The sequence below is a fragment of the Perognathus longimembris genome, chromosome 3, assembly GCF_023159225.1.
Source record: "Perognathus longimembris pacificus isolate PPM17 chromosome 3, ASM2315922v1, whole genome shotgun sequence".
NCBI lineage: Eukaryota > Metazoa > Chordata > Mammalia > Rodentia > Heteromyidae > Perognathus > Perognathus longimembris.
In genome coordinates, this window is record NC_063163.1 from 104722501 (window position 1) to 104739783 (window position 17283).

General features: G+C 36.7%; 1 protein-coding gene across 2 annotated transcripts in view; it reads left to right on the top strand.

The window, feature by feature from the left end:
• The window catches only part of Arhgap32 (Rho GTPase activating protein 32), a 136408-nt gene that overhangs the window by 5009 nt on the left and 114116 nt on the right, over positions 1-17283 (top strand). For both annotated transcript variants that reach the window (XM_048343646.1, XM_048343647.1), the window contains exon 2: positions 487-595. In XM_048343646.1, coding sequence (XP_048199603.1) covers positions 487-595 — 109 coding nt within the window. The remainder of the gene's footprint in view (positions 1-486; positions 596-17283) is intronic.

Sequence of the window (17283 nt, forward strand, 5' to 3'; positions counted from 1 at the left end):
GTGTGTGTGTGTGTGTGTGCATGTGTGCACGCACACATACACACTCCTGAACTTGTACTTAGAGGCCTATGTGATATCTTTGAGATTTTATTGCTCAAAGCTGATTTTCTACTACTAGAACCATACCTCCACTTCTGGCTTTTTGCTGGCTAATTGGAGGTAAGAGTCTTATGGACTTTTTTTTTGCCTTTGTTGATCATTTCAAGGTTTACATTGTGCTGGATAGATAAATAAGTCCTGGTCCAATAATCACTATTGTAGTTAACTAGTTACAAACCATATTTTTATCTCTTGGAGTAGAAAGCTGTTATGTGTTATATCAGACAAGATCTCTGAAAGCCAAGGTAGAAATGAAAGATCATTGGCTACTCATGCTCTTCTAACTAAACCTAAAAACAAACAAAAAATTTATTTTCTCTGTATTTATTGGAACAGTTTCATGGACATAGAAAATCTTATAAGAATCTTTCATGTTTTGATCTCTAGGAAGATGAAGTCTTCAATACATTCTGAAGAGGATGATTTTGTTCCTGAACTACATAGAAATGTTCACCCTCGAGAGCGTCCTGATTGGGAAGAAACACTTAGTGCAATGGTAAATATCTTATGTATGTATGTATGTGTGTGTATGTATGCATGTTGTACTTACATAAGTAAAAAGGAACTGAAGAAGCATTATTCACCAGAAAATGTGCAGTGTTTCATTGCATTCATTCAGGAAGTATTTATTGAGCAAGTACTTCAGTTTAGGCATTGGTTGTAGACTGTGGGCAGAGTTAATGGGTTTGAATGGTTGGATAGTGAAAAAATGGTTGCTGGTTATGTTGAATTATGAAAATCTCCCTAATTTTAGGAAGATTTTATGTTTAAGGTTTTTTAAAGTAAATGACTCTCCTTGTTTGGCTAACAAATGAGCTATTTGTGGTATATATGGCCTCTTGGAGAAGATGAGATTTGAACAGGCATTTGAAAGATGTGAAGGAACATCATGTATATATCTGGGACAACATCATTTTAGGCAGTGGAGTGAAAGTTAAAGACCATGGCATAGAATTACAAAGTAAGCTAGAACATACACAAGTAGAGGAAATCACCTGCAACTGAAATTCCCTGGAGCAAGAGGAAGAACAGGAAGAGACAAGGACAAAGAAGTAGTTTTAAGTAGGTGCACAGCAGAAGGTACGGTTTCTTGTGACCCATTGACAAAGACTTTATTTACTAATGCTGAGTGAAATGGAAACTATTGGAGGTTTTTTGACCCAGGAGATAACATGATCAGGCTTGGAATTTTAATTTTAGATTGCTGTGAGCAGGGGATGGCCAGATGGTAAGTGTTACTATAGGTAAGATAGTGGTGGTAACTTGAATGAGAATAGAAACAGTTATTGTTAGAATTGGCTACATTCTCAATATACCTTTTATAGATAAAGCCAGTAGTTGTTGTTTATGAATATAAAGAGATATGAAGGATGACTTCATGTGTTTTGACCTTCTCTACCTGAAGAATGGTATATATATACTTACTCAGTTGCTAATAAAGCAGTCTGTGCTAAGGAGTAGATGGAAAATCTAAGTGTAATTTTCTACAAAATCTATTTGAGTTGCTCATTTAATTTGTTAGAACCTTTTATAATTTAAGTCTATTAATAGGGACAATGAAATTATTTGTGGGAATAACATTATCTAGTTGGAGTTCTGTCAGCAAATCATGGTGCAACTGTTCATTTGTTAGTGCTGATCTATGAGATTTTACTTACTTCAGTTTTGAAACTGTCCTTCATTCAGATAGCATCTACAACACTCACATAAGCTCATAAGCACATGATCCTGATTAGGCATTTTCAGCACTCGTGTTTATGGACTTCTATAAGATTCTTCTGTTTACATTTGCCTTTACCATCTCATTGTATTTCAGTTTAATCATTTGCAATTGAAGATTAGGTGGAGTTGCTTCAGCTGCACAGTTAAATGGGATTTGCAATATGAAAATTTACTTTGCACTTCCATTATGATTTGAAAATTCCTGCTGAGTCTTCACTTTGAGCTCAGAAAAATATTTTTACAGCAAATTTGCATGAGCATGAAAATCACCCTTATTTTAGGGAGATTTTTACTTTTTTTCGTATGTCTTTAAGTAAATAGCTTTCCTTGTTTGGCTAACAAATGAGCTACTAATAACATTTCTTAGATTGTAATCTTGTTATTATTTTGTGTTTTAGTGAAAAAAATCTGGTTGGCAGCATGCTGTTTTATAAGCGTTAAGTTTTTGAGAGTGTTATCTTTCTGTGAGTTGAGAATATTGTGGTGAATACATAGTTTAGTTTGGAAAGTATAGGCAGTAGCTATAACTTGGAATTTTAAGAATACTAGTCATTGAAAGATTGTATCATAGTAATTTTTACATAAACAGTGTTTTACCTTGTGAATTTTAGGTTAAAGTAATCAGATACATATAAAGACTACGGGAAAATATGGTTATGAAAGCAATTGAGTATTCAGGAGTAGAAGTTAAAAGTATGTCCAACTAAGCCTTTTCCTACTCCACATACATTTTACCAACATCATTTGTATGTATCTTAGTAAATTCCACTTTGAATATTACTGAATCAGTGTGTGCTCACTATTCTTGAGTATTCTATCCTCCAAATATCATGTAAATACTGTTCATAGGGGCTGATTCTTTTTACTTCGACAACACCTGAAGCATATTGGTGACATTTGTCCACTCATGAAGAGATAAAGAAAACTACTTGAAATCATTTATCTTATTTTTCAAATTGACTACTGATGATTTCCCCTGAAGTTCTCAACTCTTCAACTATTGTCATCAAAATGACTAATGAATTTAAGCCAGTTTTTTTTTGACACATAGTTTTGGCTATGGCAATCAGACATAATTTAATTGACTCATAGTTGTAAATGGCTGTTGTTGTGTGGTGAACTAATGAGCTACTTAAAAATAACTTAAGTTATAATATTGTCCTTATGTTGTGTTTTCTTGAATATATTCTGGATTGTTCCGAGTGTTGCTTTCTTGTGAGTTGAGAATATTTTGGTCATTGCATAGTTTAGTAATGTTGATGTAGATTTTGTTCTTTTAGAATGACCACAGTGTCACAGTACAGTAAAAACAATGTTTGCTGTATAATTTGGTTGCAAAAAAGTTGGCTTTGTGTTGTTTTCTTCAAAGTGTGACATTGAAAATCCACTTATCTCTTCTTACTTTACATGATGTGTGTACATTCATAATTTAAAAATGTGAATTGATGAAGGTGCCAGTGGCTCAAAACTATAATCTTAGCTACTCAAGGGGCTGAGATCTGAGGATTGAGGTTTGAAGCCAGCCTGCGGAGGAAAGTTTATGAGGCTTTTATTTCCAATTAACCACCCCCCAAAACATAAGTGGAGCTCTTTTCTTGCCATGAGCAAAAAGCATTTCTTTGTCAGAAATTATTGAATTATTATCATTTTTCTATAAATTTATTTCATTCTCTATTAAGTCAAAAAATTAAAAGGCCTAGTAAGTCCCATATTCTTATTATTCATGTAATCCTTAGAGGTTTCAGCATTCTTTTGGAAGGCCATTTAGGAATTTGTTTGCCTATTTTTTAAGTCTTTCCTAATTTTCCTACCCTCTAATAAATATATGTTGAGTTTAATATATGGAAAGAAAGGTAACATTAGTTTTTATGTAGTGGCCATTCTTAAAATGTACAAACAGTTCACAGATGGGACTACAACAAATGAAGGAAGAAGTTTCTACACAGTAAATGATAGCCAACAGACTGGAAGAAAATCTTTACCAGTTATATATCTGACAAGGGCCTAATATCTACATTACACAAAGAGCCCAAGAAACTAAAATTTCCCCAAATTAATAACCCAATGAATAAGTGGGCAAAGGAACTAAACAGAGGTTTCTCAGAAGAAAAAGAAAGAATAGCCAATAAACGCACGGAGAAATACTCAGCATCCCTGTCTCTAAGTGAAATATAAATCTAAACAACATTTAGAGTCCATCTCATCCCAGTGAGAATGGCCAGCATCAAGACTTTGAACAATAATATCAGATGCTGGAGCCATGTTTGGAGAAAGGAACCCAATGGTGGGAATGTAAACTAGTACAACCACTATGGGGCACTTTGGAGATTCCTCAAAAACTAAACATAAAACTACACTATGATCCAGAGATACAATTCTTGGACATCTCCCAGAACATTACAAGTCAGAATACAGTAAAGATACTTACACACCTCTGTTCCTTGCTGCACTGTTCACAATAGCTAAGTTATGGAACTAGCCCAGATGCAGTATAATGGATTAAAAATGTGATACCTCTATACAATAGAATTTTACTCATCCATTAGAAAGAATAATACTGTGTCATTTGCAGGGAAATGGATAGGCCTAGAACAAATTATGTTAGGTGAAGTAAGCTGGGCTCAGAGAGACAGATGGCACATGTTTTCTCTCATATGTGCAAGCTAGATCTAAAATAAAATGATGCCATGATAACATATACTGGAATCAGTGCATTTCCATAGAAACAAACAGACCAAAGGATGGTATACTTAGGGGAGGATTCCAAAGGTTTAACTCCTCTGAAGAACAAATGTACTGTTTATCAAAACACATACTAGGAAGTAGAAACATGTTTTGGGCAAGGGGGTGCATAAAAGGGAGTAGAGGAATAGAGGGAGGAAGGGTAGCAAATACAGTCATTATATTCAGTTACATCATGTAAAACAAGAAATATGTAAACTGAGGGTAGGGATGAGAGTGGAAAAATGGAGAATGAAGGAAGGGGTGACACTGAGCAAGAAGCATTTAAATGCATAATAACCTGACATGGAATTATAACCCCTTTGTGCAAATACTTATTAATAATAATATTAAAATACCATAACAATGTGCAGTATACTGGTTAAACTACTGAATTTTTCTCTTCTTAAGTTCACATTGATTTGTCTAAACATGTATAGAAATTACTATTTACATCATCAGTGTAAACCGCTTATAATAGTCTTATTTTTTGCCAGTCCTGGGGCTTGAACTCAGGGTGTGGGTGCTGTCCCTAGGCCTCTTTGCTCAAGGCTAGTGCTCCACCATTTGAGCAACAGTGCCACTTCTGGCTTTTCTGGTGTAGTGTATTGATAAGAGTTTCACAGACTTTACTGCCCAGAATGTCTTTGAATGGCAATCCTCAGATTTCAGCCTCTTGAGTAGTTAGGATTACAGGTGTGAGCCACCAGTGCCCAGTTGTAGTCTTATTTTGTAGTCTGATTTCTTTGAGTGTAAGTTCTTTGAGAGCAAGTGCTGTAGTTCTTCCTCTAGAGAAAAGCACCACACTCAATATCATGTTCTTAGACTGCAGAAGTATGGAGTGAATGACAAGAAGATCATGACTTTGAGATGACTACCTTTTTGTTAGAACGTCCTGTTCATTTTAGACACTAATGATAGAAAGTTTGTCCCTGTTTTCTCTCAGTAATAAGCTAAATAAAACAAAATCTCAAGAAGGGAATTTATTATTAAAAGAATTGTTTTCATATAACACTTCTGTTTGTTTAATTTTTGAATTGATGTATGTAACCGAAGCTTCTATTATTGATGATCTTCTTGTATCCCCTTCCTGTGGTGTACCTGCATTATCTCTGTATCTTATCTGAGTACATTGGAAACTGTGTATACTGGTATTAGAACTAGGAAACTGAAAGGGAATACCAAAATCGAGAGACAAAGGGTGAAAAAGACAAATGACTAAAAAAGCAATACTTGCAAAACTGTTTGGTATAAATGAACTGAACAACTCATGGGGGGAAAAGAAAAGGGGGAGGGGGACGAGGGAATGAGGGAGGAGCTAACAAACAGTACAAGAAATGTATCCAATGCCTAACGTATGAAACTGTAACCTCTCAGTACATCAGTTTGATAATAAAAATTAGAAAAAAAAGGTCTTAAATGTTCAATTTTTATCGATTTGTACGGTGCAGCTATATATTTAGATTTTGACATTCATATCTAAAAGAGAATCAGAAATTTCTGAATTAAGAGTTTAAGTGAGTGAAAGTCAAAATGACAATAAAATCATAAATAGTGCCATATTATTTGTGATTTAAGGATAAATACTTGTTACAAATATGTATTTTAAGAAATCTGAGTATAGTGGCCTCTGCCTGTAATCTCAGTTGCTTTAAATGTTGAAGTAGGAGGTTCATTTGAGACTTGGTTTTTAGAGCCAGCCTAGGCAACATACTGAAATGCTTGTCTCTTCAAACTATAGACTTAACTAGAACAAATTCCAACCAATCTCTTCCTTCAAAAAAAAAAAAAAACAAGGAAAGTAATCCATTAAAGATTTACAGAATTTCTCTAAGTTGCCGCTAGTAAATTATCTGCAACTATTTAAAAAATTCTTTTGGTGACTGCATATTAGAAGCTTTTAGACATTAAGATGCAATATAATCTGAAGAGCTTATGCATTTGTATATGCACATGGGAGAAAAGAAGGAAAGGTTGGGAAAGAAGAAAACGGAGAGGCAGGCTTTCTTGATCACCAGATTTCTATTTCTACAATCATTTTAGTTAATCAGTTATGTTTTCTGTATTCGTTTTATTTTCAGCATTGAGAGTAATTCAGTATGAATGAGCTACATGATGTGTGTGCAGATTGATATTTTTAAAAATGTGTACATCAGTGCAATGAAAATCAAAATGTTGTTAAATATTGATTTAATATTGCACTTTGTAACTGACCAAGTGAATTGAGAGCCCCATTTCAACGTTCTCAGAGGAGATCCTGTTGATTCTGATATTTTTACTTTCTTACATTAGTTTCCTTTTCAGGAATTACAATTAGTATATAGTCAGAACTCAGGGCAAATAAAATTATTGTTAGCATAAAATAAAATTTTCTAGGAGCTGGGAATATGGCCTAGTGGAAAGAGTGCTTGCCCTTGTATACATGAAGCCCTGGGTTCGATTCCTCAGCACCATATATATAAAAAACTGTCAGAAATGGCTCTGTGGCTCAAGTGGCAGAGTGCTAGCCTTGAGCCAAAAGAAGCCAGGGACAGTGCTCAGGCCCTGAGTCCAAGGCCCAGGACTGGCAAAGAAAAAATTAAAAAAATTCTGGATGAGAGTGTGAGAATGCTCATTTATGTTGACAGCTATGCATCTGAAAACATGATATAAAATTTCCACTGCCAAAATGTCAAACATTTTTTAAAGTGGTAGAAAAATATAGCCCCACATTGTGGACACAGAATGTGTGTTTTGGAAATACTCCATGTATGCACACACTTGCTCACTCAGCACACACCCATTTACTCCTAGAGGGCCCATCCTTCAGGCCTGCCCCTCCTTTTCTTTTCTGCTGGGTGTGGGCATCCACAAGAGCCTGCGCTTGTCTCTGTGTTTGTTCCCCCCAGCTCTGCAGTATTGCTGTGCAGGTGATTCCATGTTACTTGCAAACAATCACTTTACATTTAAGGGCTTTGTTGGTACCATCCACCACAGATCTTCACTATGTCATCTATCCTGCTTCCTGAATTAAGCCTTTTCCTTTCAACTGTATTGTGTTAATGACTTTATGTCGCCACTCTTGTTTGAAACCTTGTATTTGTTACTAATCAGATGTTTTCATATTGCTTATTTCTTTATTTGCTTGGGTAGTACTGGTCCTTGTGCTTGCTAGGAAAGCATAGCTCACTGGAAATGACCAAGCAAGCCTTACAAATGATCTGGGAAAAGTGCTTTCTAAACAAAGGAATGAAAGTGACTTGGAAAAAACAAGAAAGGACTTTGGCTTTTCCCAGTCACGTGGGAAGCAGAGATTGGGAGGATCTAGGCCAGTGGCCAGCCCCGGCAAAACATAAGCAAAACCCCATCTCCATCAGTAAGCAAGGTATGGTGGTGAGTACCCGTGTTCCCAACTGCGCATACGTAGTAGGATTGTGGTTCAAGTCTAGACATGGGCTAAAATGTGATCCTCTCGAAAAAAAAAGTAAAACAAAAAGAGCTAGGGTTTTAACTTTATTCATCATCTTAGATGAAGAATTGACTCTCCTCTCTGCTGTCTTTCTTTTGCAGGCTTTTTATTTTTAAGTAGTTGTACAAAGGAGTTGCCATTTATCAAAGCAGTTTATGAATTTGCTGCATTTTGATCATTGTCACCCCTTTCAACATTCTTACACTTCCCTCCCAACCCACCCCTTCCTCTACTTTCCTTAAATTGATTTTTTGACTGCATTCTCCCCCTTCTCTTCACTTGTCCACCCCTTCCCCTTAGCCCTACTCCTGAACTAATTTTCTCTGTAGTCTTACAGATACTTACATATCATTTTCAAATTATAAGGTAAGCTCCATGGGGAAAAGGACTTTGTCATTTTTGGTTACTTACTGTTTTCTTATTTGTGATGGAGGTAGTAAATTCTCAGTAATATTTGTTCCATAAATGAAATTATCAATTGTTATACACATTAAGTGACTTCCAGAATTTTCCTGCTTATTATTTCATTTGTTGGACATTATTTCATTTGTTGGACATTAATATGAACATTCTTGTTTTCTTCTTCTGGCAATAGTCGGTACACTTTTCTCAGGCTTTTACAACTGGGCATTTCCCTCCCCCCCCTCCCCTGTATTACCTATCTTCTAAACAGGAATGAAAGTTGATAGAACAGCTGGATTACTACTGCTTGAGTAATCTTGAAGAATAGGTCATTTTGTAGGAAATATACATTTTCATGATTGTTCTGTGGACAGATAGGGATAGCACTTAAACTGTTCCTTTTATTCATCATCTTGTAAAAAAAAATTCAGTTTTCATAAAAGAAAATGTTTTGCAAATGTTCCAAAAATGAATATCATTTTCTCTTTCATTACTGTGTGTAATGTGTAACTGCTTAATTATGATTGGTGGATGAATTTTAATTCACAGGAGAATTTAGGATGCTTATCACCCCATAGTCTTCAAAATCTAAAACCTGAATGTTTTGTGTACTGTTGCTTTATGAATGACCACAGATGCAATCATCAGCTAATAGGCAAATATGGGGCTTGGATTTTTGTTGATTCATTCAGAGTTCATCAATAAACACTTTTTTTGGATTTTTGTTGTGGTTCATTCTGTCAGTAACACAGCTTTCATGGTGCAAGCCATTCTGGCTGTAGATTATGGAAATTATCTGACATGAATCAAGTGATACTAATCATTGAGTATAACAAATGAAGTACTAAGAGCACGGAGAAATATGTTAGATTAAATTGTGTGAAATTGCAATTTTTTTGGCCAACAAAGTTGAAAATTGGTACTTCCATAAGAGTAAGCTTAAAACCCTTTGAAAAATTGGAGGATTTGCGTAAGCCTATCACTTCACTTGTAGTTAGTGAATGGAAACGTACATTTCAAATACTAAGCTAGTTTAGGTCGTTCCTTTTATGTATAATTTTAATAAACCCTTAAACAAAATATTCAAGCACAAAATGACACATATCATGCAATTAGAAGAATAATAGTTGTAACAGGTCTCAACTGGAGTGTCATATGTAATTGGAATCTGGCTGCTTATTCCTTTAATTCAAATATCCTTACAATTGTAAAAGCAGGCCAGTATCCTTTTTTTTTTTTAGCAATATTGAAGAGGAGTAATTTATTTGAATGAAGTACCTATAGAGGCAGTAGTATACTGTTCACACATTTTCCCTGAAACTATCTGTGAAATATATGATCAAATTGCACATGCTCTTAGAACCACATGCCATCTAAATAAATAAAATTATTTATGTGATCAGGGAAAATGGGAATGAGATGATGGGAAGGAAGTGTCTCAGGTATAAAAAAGTATAAATTGCAGAACATTAAAAGTTTTGCTAATATATTAAATGTGTTCATTTTGCTTGATTAACCAGATGTTGTTTGCCTAGTAGAGGAGTTGTTATAATTACACTAATGATGCTAATAATTTTTCCAAATTGCTTTTTCCCATCCCTGCTGTTAGCTGTTTCTTTAGATATGCAAAATTGCATACGGAATGGCTTGTAGCATGCATTCTTGAAGGACAGGATGTGAGGGAGAGAATGGAGCTGACTTATACCAAGGCAGATCTGAGTACTTCCTTTCTGTTGTCCTTTGGCTGTGCAGAATTTGTACTTTTCCAGAATTTGCCTTCAAGTGAACAGCTTACCTTGGGAGAAAGCTTTTGCAGGAGGTTTGAAAGGGGCCGGTGGTCATGCATGCAGAGGAGCTTCTGAGTCTGGCATCAGACCTTAGAAGAGAGTTTTAACTGTGCAAGAATGTGCATGTAAAGCATGAGGTCAATGAAGATCTAATGGGGTCTTAGGGGTCACCCTTATTATACTATTTTGTTTTGTGTTGCAGCCTATGAAACAATCACAAGCATAGAGCCTGAAAATAAATAGTCATTTATTATCTCATAGTTGATTAATCTGGGAAGGCTGAACTGCATGTGCTGGGTCAGGGCCTCCTAGGGCAGACATCATGTCCACTGGGCTGGAATTGTCATCTGGAGGTGCTGTGAAGGAATCTGCTTCTTACCTCACTCAGGTGTGCAGTCTTGTGGTTGCATTTCAGAGGACTTGTTTCCTTGCCACGTCTCTGCTACTAGAGGTGACCCCAGTTCCTTCTCCAACTGGCTCCATAAGTCTTCCAAACTTCCAGCAATAACTCATGCCTCAGATCTTCTTTGATTTTTCTTTTCCAGCTGGAGAATCCTCTGTTTTTGAAGTATCTCTTATGTTATTAGATTGAGCTCTACAGAATATACTTTTTGCTGTTTTTATTGCATTTTAGGATCTATTGATCTGAGATTTTTCATTATATCTGGAGACTCACTTCCCAGCAGTGCCTAGATTGATTGAATGAATACCAAGCAGGTAGAAAGAGTGCACCCCGTAGAATTGTATCTACCAATACACTTCATTTACTGCATCTGTTAGCATTTATTTGTAGAAAAATTAAGATAATTCAGGAATCTTAAATCTATTAATGTTCCTTGGAACTGACTGCTGGGGAGGGGGGTGATTTATATGTGTTCTTTAAGTGAGAACAGTATAAATATACTTAATGATACACAATATTTTATAGAATAGAACGTATTCCTTTGATTAATATGACCCTAAATTTATTTTGTATTATTCTCTTTAGTGAATATTATCATGAGAATTTCTCCCCCACCCCATTACTTATCCAGAGAATATAGAGATCCCCATATTATTTACCAAAAAAAAAGATGCTGTTAATTTGTATGGTTCTCATTATACTAACTTTTTCATTTATATATTACATTGCCTTTGAACAGTTTTACATATGCAATTTAATTCAAATACTATGACTAACATACAATGAAAATCAGTATTTCTTGTTTCACTTGGAAAGGCTGAATCAAATAATTTTACTCAGCTCGTGATTGTGTGTTGAACAACTTTGAGTCTCCTATTTCTCCTTAGTTTGAAGCCTGGGATAGGTATTAATATCCTTTTAATACTGTGTTATGTGTACACCAGAGCATTGGGGTGGGGCTACCTCTGGAGGCGGCCAGCCTTTCAGCGATTTCAGAACAGCCTGTTACAGTGCTGCTGAAGCACCTCGCAGTTACCCAGCACCATTAGTGCTTGATCTGGACATTTTGCTATTTAAGAGATTCTTTCAAGATAGGCATCAATGGAGGAATGATAGGCTAGTTTTCAGGATGGGTGGTTAGGTAAAAAGAGAGAATAAAAGTTTTTCATATCAACTTGTGTTTTCTTGAAGTGGGTGAACTGTTCCTAGGTGGATCAAATTGGCCCAGATTATAGGGAAACAAGTACTTCCCTTGTTGGAAACACCATATTACTGCATTAGCTTTTGTACTGTAAGGATATCCTTTTGGCTTATATTAAGCTGTGGTAAACTGTTGGCTTTAGATCTGGTTACATTAATCTTGCCAAAGTGAGCTTCTCACTCCCATCCTTATGTAACCTGGTTTTGAGCACATACTCAGGGCTTTAGTTTTTATTCTCAGTGAGCTTCAGTTGTTTCAACTTCTGTTTGTAGCTTAGTACAATCTCTCTGAATTCCATCATTCAGTGTTAGTGTCCATTTCAGTGCCTGCTGTATATATTTGACAAACATACCATATGTATTTTTATTTCTCTTTTAAGAAAATGTTCAGGAGGTTAAGAACAAAGGACCTCTGTGATATACCCCCTTTCTTTTGTGGTAATTGGTACTCATTAGTTTGTCTAGTATGTTTTTTAAAATATAATTTTATTGTACAGAGCTGCTACTATTTCATAAGTCAAGTGATGAGTACTTTTCTTTGGGGGACAATGCTACTCTCTCCCTCAGTTTCCCTCTCCCATCCCTGCCCACAAGTTACATAGATTATTTTTCACATAGTATATACTAAATAGCATAATTACATTTGTACACCCTTCCTCCCTTCGTTCCTGTGCCTCCCTGTCCCCCCCAAAAGAAAAAAAAAAAACCAAAGCCAAGACGAACACCTCTACTAACCAACAGTCACAGAAAAATGCAAAACTATGAAATGAACTGGAGTTCTTTTTTTTTTTTTTTTGCCAGTCCTGGGGCTTGAACTGAGGGCCTAAGCACTGTCCCTGGCTTCTTTTTGCTTAAGGCTACCACTCTGCCACTTGAGCCACAGCACCACTTCTGGCATTTTCTATATATGTGGCACTGAGGAATCAAACCCAGGGCTTCATGTATGCGAGGCAAGCACTTTACCACTAGGCCATAGTCCCAGCCCATGGAGTTCATTTTGATAAATAGTATTTTAAACGCTCGGAGGAATTATGCCTTTAGGTTCCTCCTCTAAGGGTGTCCTCTTTTAGTCTGTTTGGGTGTGAATACCTAGAGTCTTATATAGGTTATCATGTCCAGTAATATTCTAGGCCTAGTTTCCACATGTGAGAGAAAAGATGTACCATCAGCTTACCTCACTAAGCATGATTTGTACTAAGTTTGTCTGTTTCCCTACAAATCTTGTTTTAATGGCTGTATAAAATTCGTGTGTGTGTGTGTGTGTGTGTGTGTGTGTGTGTGTGTTTGACATTTTATCCCATCCACTCATCTATTGTAGGGCATCTGGGCTATTTACATAACATGGCTATTGTGAATAAGTCCAACAGTGAACATGGATTCACAAATACCTTTACTATATCCTGACTTGTAATGATCTGGGTAGATGCCCAAGAGTGGTATGGCTGAATCATAGGGAAGTTCTATGTTTAGTTTTTTGAGGAATCTCCAAACTTCCTTCGAGTGGTTGTACTAGTTTATATTCCCACCAACAGTGAAAGAGGGTTCCTTTGCTCCCACATCTCTGCCAGCATTATTTGTTGTTCGAATTCTTGATGTTGGCCAACTTAACTGGGGTGAGATGGAATCTCAAAATTGTTTTGATTTGGATTTCCTTTATGGCCAGGGATATTGAGCATTTCCTCATGTCTTTTTGGCCATTTCAGTCTCTCTTAAGCTTCTTTGCTCATTTATTCATTGGTTTATTAGTTCAGGAAGGTGTTACTTTTTTTTTTTTTTTTTTGGCCAGTCCTGGGCCTTGGACTCAGGGCCTGAGCACTGTCCCTGGCTTCTTCCCGCTCAAGGCTAGCACTCTGCCACTTGAGCCACAGCGCCGCTTCTGGCCGTTTTCTGTATATGTGGTGCTGGGGAATCGAACCTAGGGCCTCGTGTATCCGAGGCAGGCACTCTTGCCACTAGGCTATATCCCCAGCCCAAGGTGTTACATTTTTGAGCTCCTTGTATATTTTGAATATGAGGCCTTTGTCTGATGTATTGCTGGTAAAGATTTTTCTCCCAGTCTGTTGGCAATCTAGTTTAGTAACTATATCCTTTGCTGTGCAGCAAGTTTTTATTTGGTTGTAATCCCATTTTTGAAGTCTCTCTCGTTGTGTCCCTGGGACTCTTTTCAGAAAGTTCCTACCTATACCTATAATTTCTAAAATTTCACCTACCCCATCTTAGAATAGTTTTAAAATTTCATGACTAGCATTGAGGTCTTTGATCCACTTTTTTTTTTTTTTTTTTTTGCCAGGCCTGGAGCTTGAACTCAGGGCCTGAGCACTGTCCCTGGCTTCTTTTTGCTCAAGGCTAGCACTCTACTACTTGAGCCACAGCACCACTTCTGGCCATTTTCTATATATGTGGTGCTGAGAAATCAAACCCAGGGCTTCATGTACACAAGGCAAGCATAAGCACTCTTGCCACTAGGCCATATTCTCAGCCCCTCTTTTTAAAAAAAATTTTATTGTCAAACTGATGTACAGAGAGGTTACAGTTTCATACGTTAGGCATTGGATACATTTCTTGTACTGTTTGTTACCTCCTCCCTCATTCCCCCTTTCCTCCTCCCCCTTTCCCTTTCCCCCCGAGTTGTTCCGTTGATTTACACCAAACAGTTTTTCAAGTATTGCTTTTGTAATCGTTTGTCTTTTTACCCTATGTCTCTCAATTTTGGTATTCCCTTTCAGTTTCCTAGTTCTAATACCAGTATACACGGTTTCCAATGTACTCAGATAAGATACAGAGATAGTGCAGTACAACAACAGGAAGGGGATACAAGAGGGTCATCAATAATAGAAGCTACAGTTTCACATCACATGTTGAAAGTAATTACAACAGTGATAAAACAGTTGTTTCCATAACATGGAGTTCATTTCACTTAGCATCATCTTATGTGTTCATAAGGGTATAGCTATTGGGCTCTAGTGATCCTCTGCTGTGACTAGCCTAAATCTGTGCTAATTATTCCCTATGAGGGAGACCATAGAGTCCATGTTTCTTTGGATCTGGCTCACTTCACTTACTATAATTTTTCCAAGTCCTTCCATTTCCTTACGAATGGGGCAATGTCATTATTTCTGATAGAGGCATAAAATTCCATTGTGTATATATATACTACATTTTCCTGATCCATTTGTCTACTGAGGGGCATCTGGGTTGGTTCCATATTCTAGCTATGACAAATTGTGCTGCGATGAACATTGTAGTGCTGGTGGATTTAGTGTGTTCTTGTTTGTGGTCTTTTGGGTAGATGCCCAAAAGTGCGGCTGCTGGGTCATAGGGGAGCTCTATGTTTAGCCTTTTGAGGAATCTCCATACCACTTTCCAGAGTGTCAGCCCCTCTTTAATCCACTTTAAGATGATATTGGTGCATCGGGGATCCAGTTTTAGTTTTCTATATACGATGTCCAGTCTTCCCAGCACCAACCACTGAAGAGTCTATATATTTTTGACTCCCTTGTTAAATATCAGATAACCCTAAGTGTTTGACTCTTATTTCTGGGTCTTCTTGTCTGTTCCATTGATTTTTCAGGCTTGTTTTTATGCTGTTTTAGTTATTATAGCTCCATAGTAGAGCTTGAGATCTGAGATTGGTAATATCTTGTTTTTTGAACCAATTTGTACTCTTCATTCTTTGGGTACTTGAGTCCATTGATATTGAATGTTACCATGGAGGAATATGTCATGTTTCCTGCCATTCTGTAGTTTTCTTATAGCTTCTATTCTTCCTCTTTTTTTGTTTACTGAACTAGTATGCTCGTGATTTTTATTGGATGCGGTATTTCCTTGACTTTGATTGTCTTCTTCAGATCATGTGCTTCCCTTTAGTATCCTTTGTAGTGCTGGTTTAGTGTCATGTGCTCCATTAGTTTTTGTTCGTTGTGAAAGTTTTAGTTTCTACAAAAACTGTGAATGTTGTTTAGCTGGGTACCCTTGTTTAGGTTGTCAGTTGTCAGTCAGAGCTTGAATTATACCACTCCAGGCTCTCCTTGCATTCACAGTTGCTATGGAGAAATGTGTTCTTATTCTAACCTTTCCTCGGTAGTAGAGTTCCCTCTGTGATTTTGCTGCTTTAAAATTCCATGTGTTTTAGGGGCTGAGATGGCTTAGTGGTAGAGTGCTTGCCTAGCATACATGAAGTCCTGGGTTCAATTTCTCAGCATCACATAAACAGAAAAAACCTGTAGTGGTGCTGTGGCTCAAGTGGTAGAGTGATATAGCCTTGAGCAAAAAGAAACCAGGAACAGTGCTCAGGCCCGGAGTCCAAGCCCCAGGACTGGCAAAAAAAAAATTCTATGCGTTTTAAGTCCAGCATTTTTACTACAGTGTGTCTAGAAGTATTTATTCTCTGATACTGTCTGCTAGGAGTTCTGTATGCTTCCGTATGCTTCTCTGGGTGAAATTCTGCCTTGAATCCTGGGGACGTTTTCTGTTATTGTTTTGTTAAATAGGTTTTCATTGCCTTTAGTTTAGAAATCTTCTTTCTCATCTATCCTAGTTGTGCACAGATTTGATTTTTTGGCCAAATCTGCCAGTTCTTAAGTGTCCCTTTGCTATGTTCTGAGTGTTTTCCCATGCTTTTGAATCTTTGTTTGAATTCTTCTGCTTTGTCTTCAACTCCTGATAACCCTGTTTTCAGCTTTATTTGTTCTATTAACTATGCTTTCAGCTGTGCATTGTAATAAGGAGATAGAACCTTCCAGGCATCCAAGTTCTTTGCTGATGTTGATTTTGATGTCCTTTATTGAAGTTTTCATCGTTTCTGTCTTCTTATTGAATTTGTTTTACATTTCCTTCATTGAAGTATTTAAAGTTTCATTCTTTTCATTGATGTCTTCTTGGATATCTTGCTTTCCTCTTGGTTATGCTGCTTTACCTAAATTGCTTGGAGTTAGAATGGCAGATATTATGAGGTTACTTTGTATGTAAGTATTTTAATTCACTTCATTCCTCTGGTGCTTGGTTTTCCGTTAAAGCCCAGCCCTAAGTCCAGTGGCAGGTTTTGTTTTGTTTTTTTAATTTTTATTATCAAACTGATGTACAGAGAGGTTACAGTTTCCTACGTTAGGCATTGGATACATTTTTTGTACTGTTTGTTACCTCGTCCCTCAAGGGAAGACTGGTCCTTTTGTCCAGTGATACTTGATATTGCTATTTGGAGTGTCAGTCTTACTATGCTGGTCAGTTTTCCCTCTGTGCCAAAAACCCGTAGAAAAACAAATAAAAGGAAGAAAAATTTGTTTTCCCGGATTCCAGTCCATATTCTACTTTTGATGTCTTGTATATGTCTGTGAAGCTCCCAACACTAAGGTATACAACATTATTTAGCACTTAGGTTATTCTGTATTTAAACAGGTCAGATTTAACACCAGTACCTTTTCTATGAATAATTTTTCCTATTCATAGGCCTCATTGTAATGTAGGAAATTAGCAATATTTCCTTTCCTCTGGGTACCTGTTCA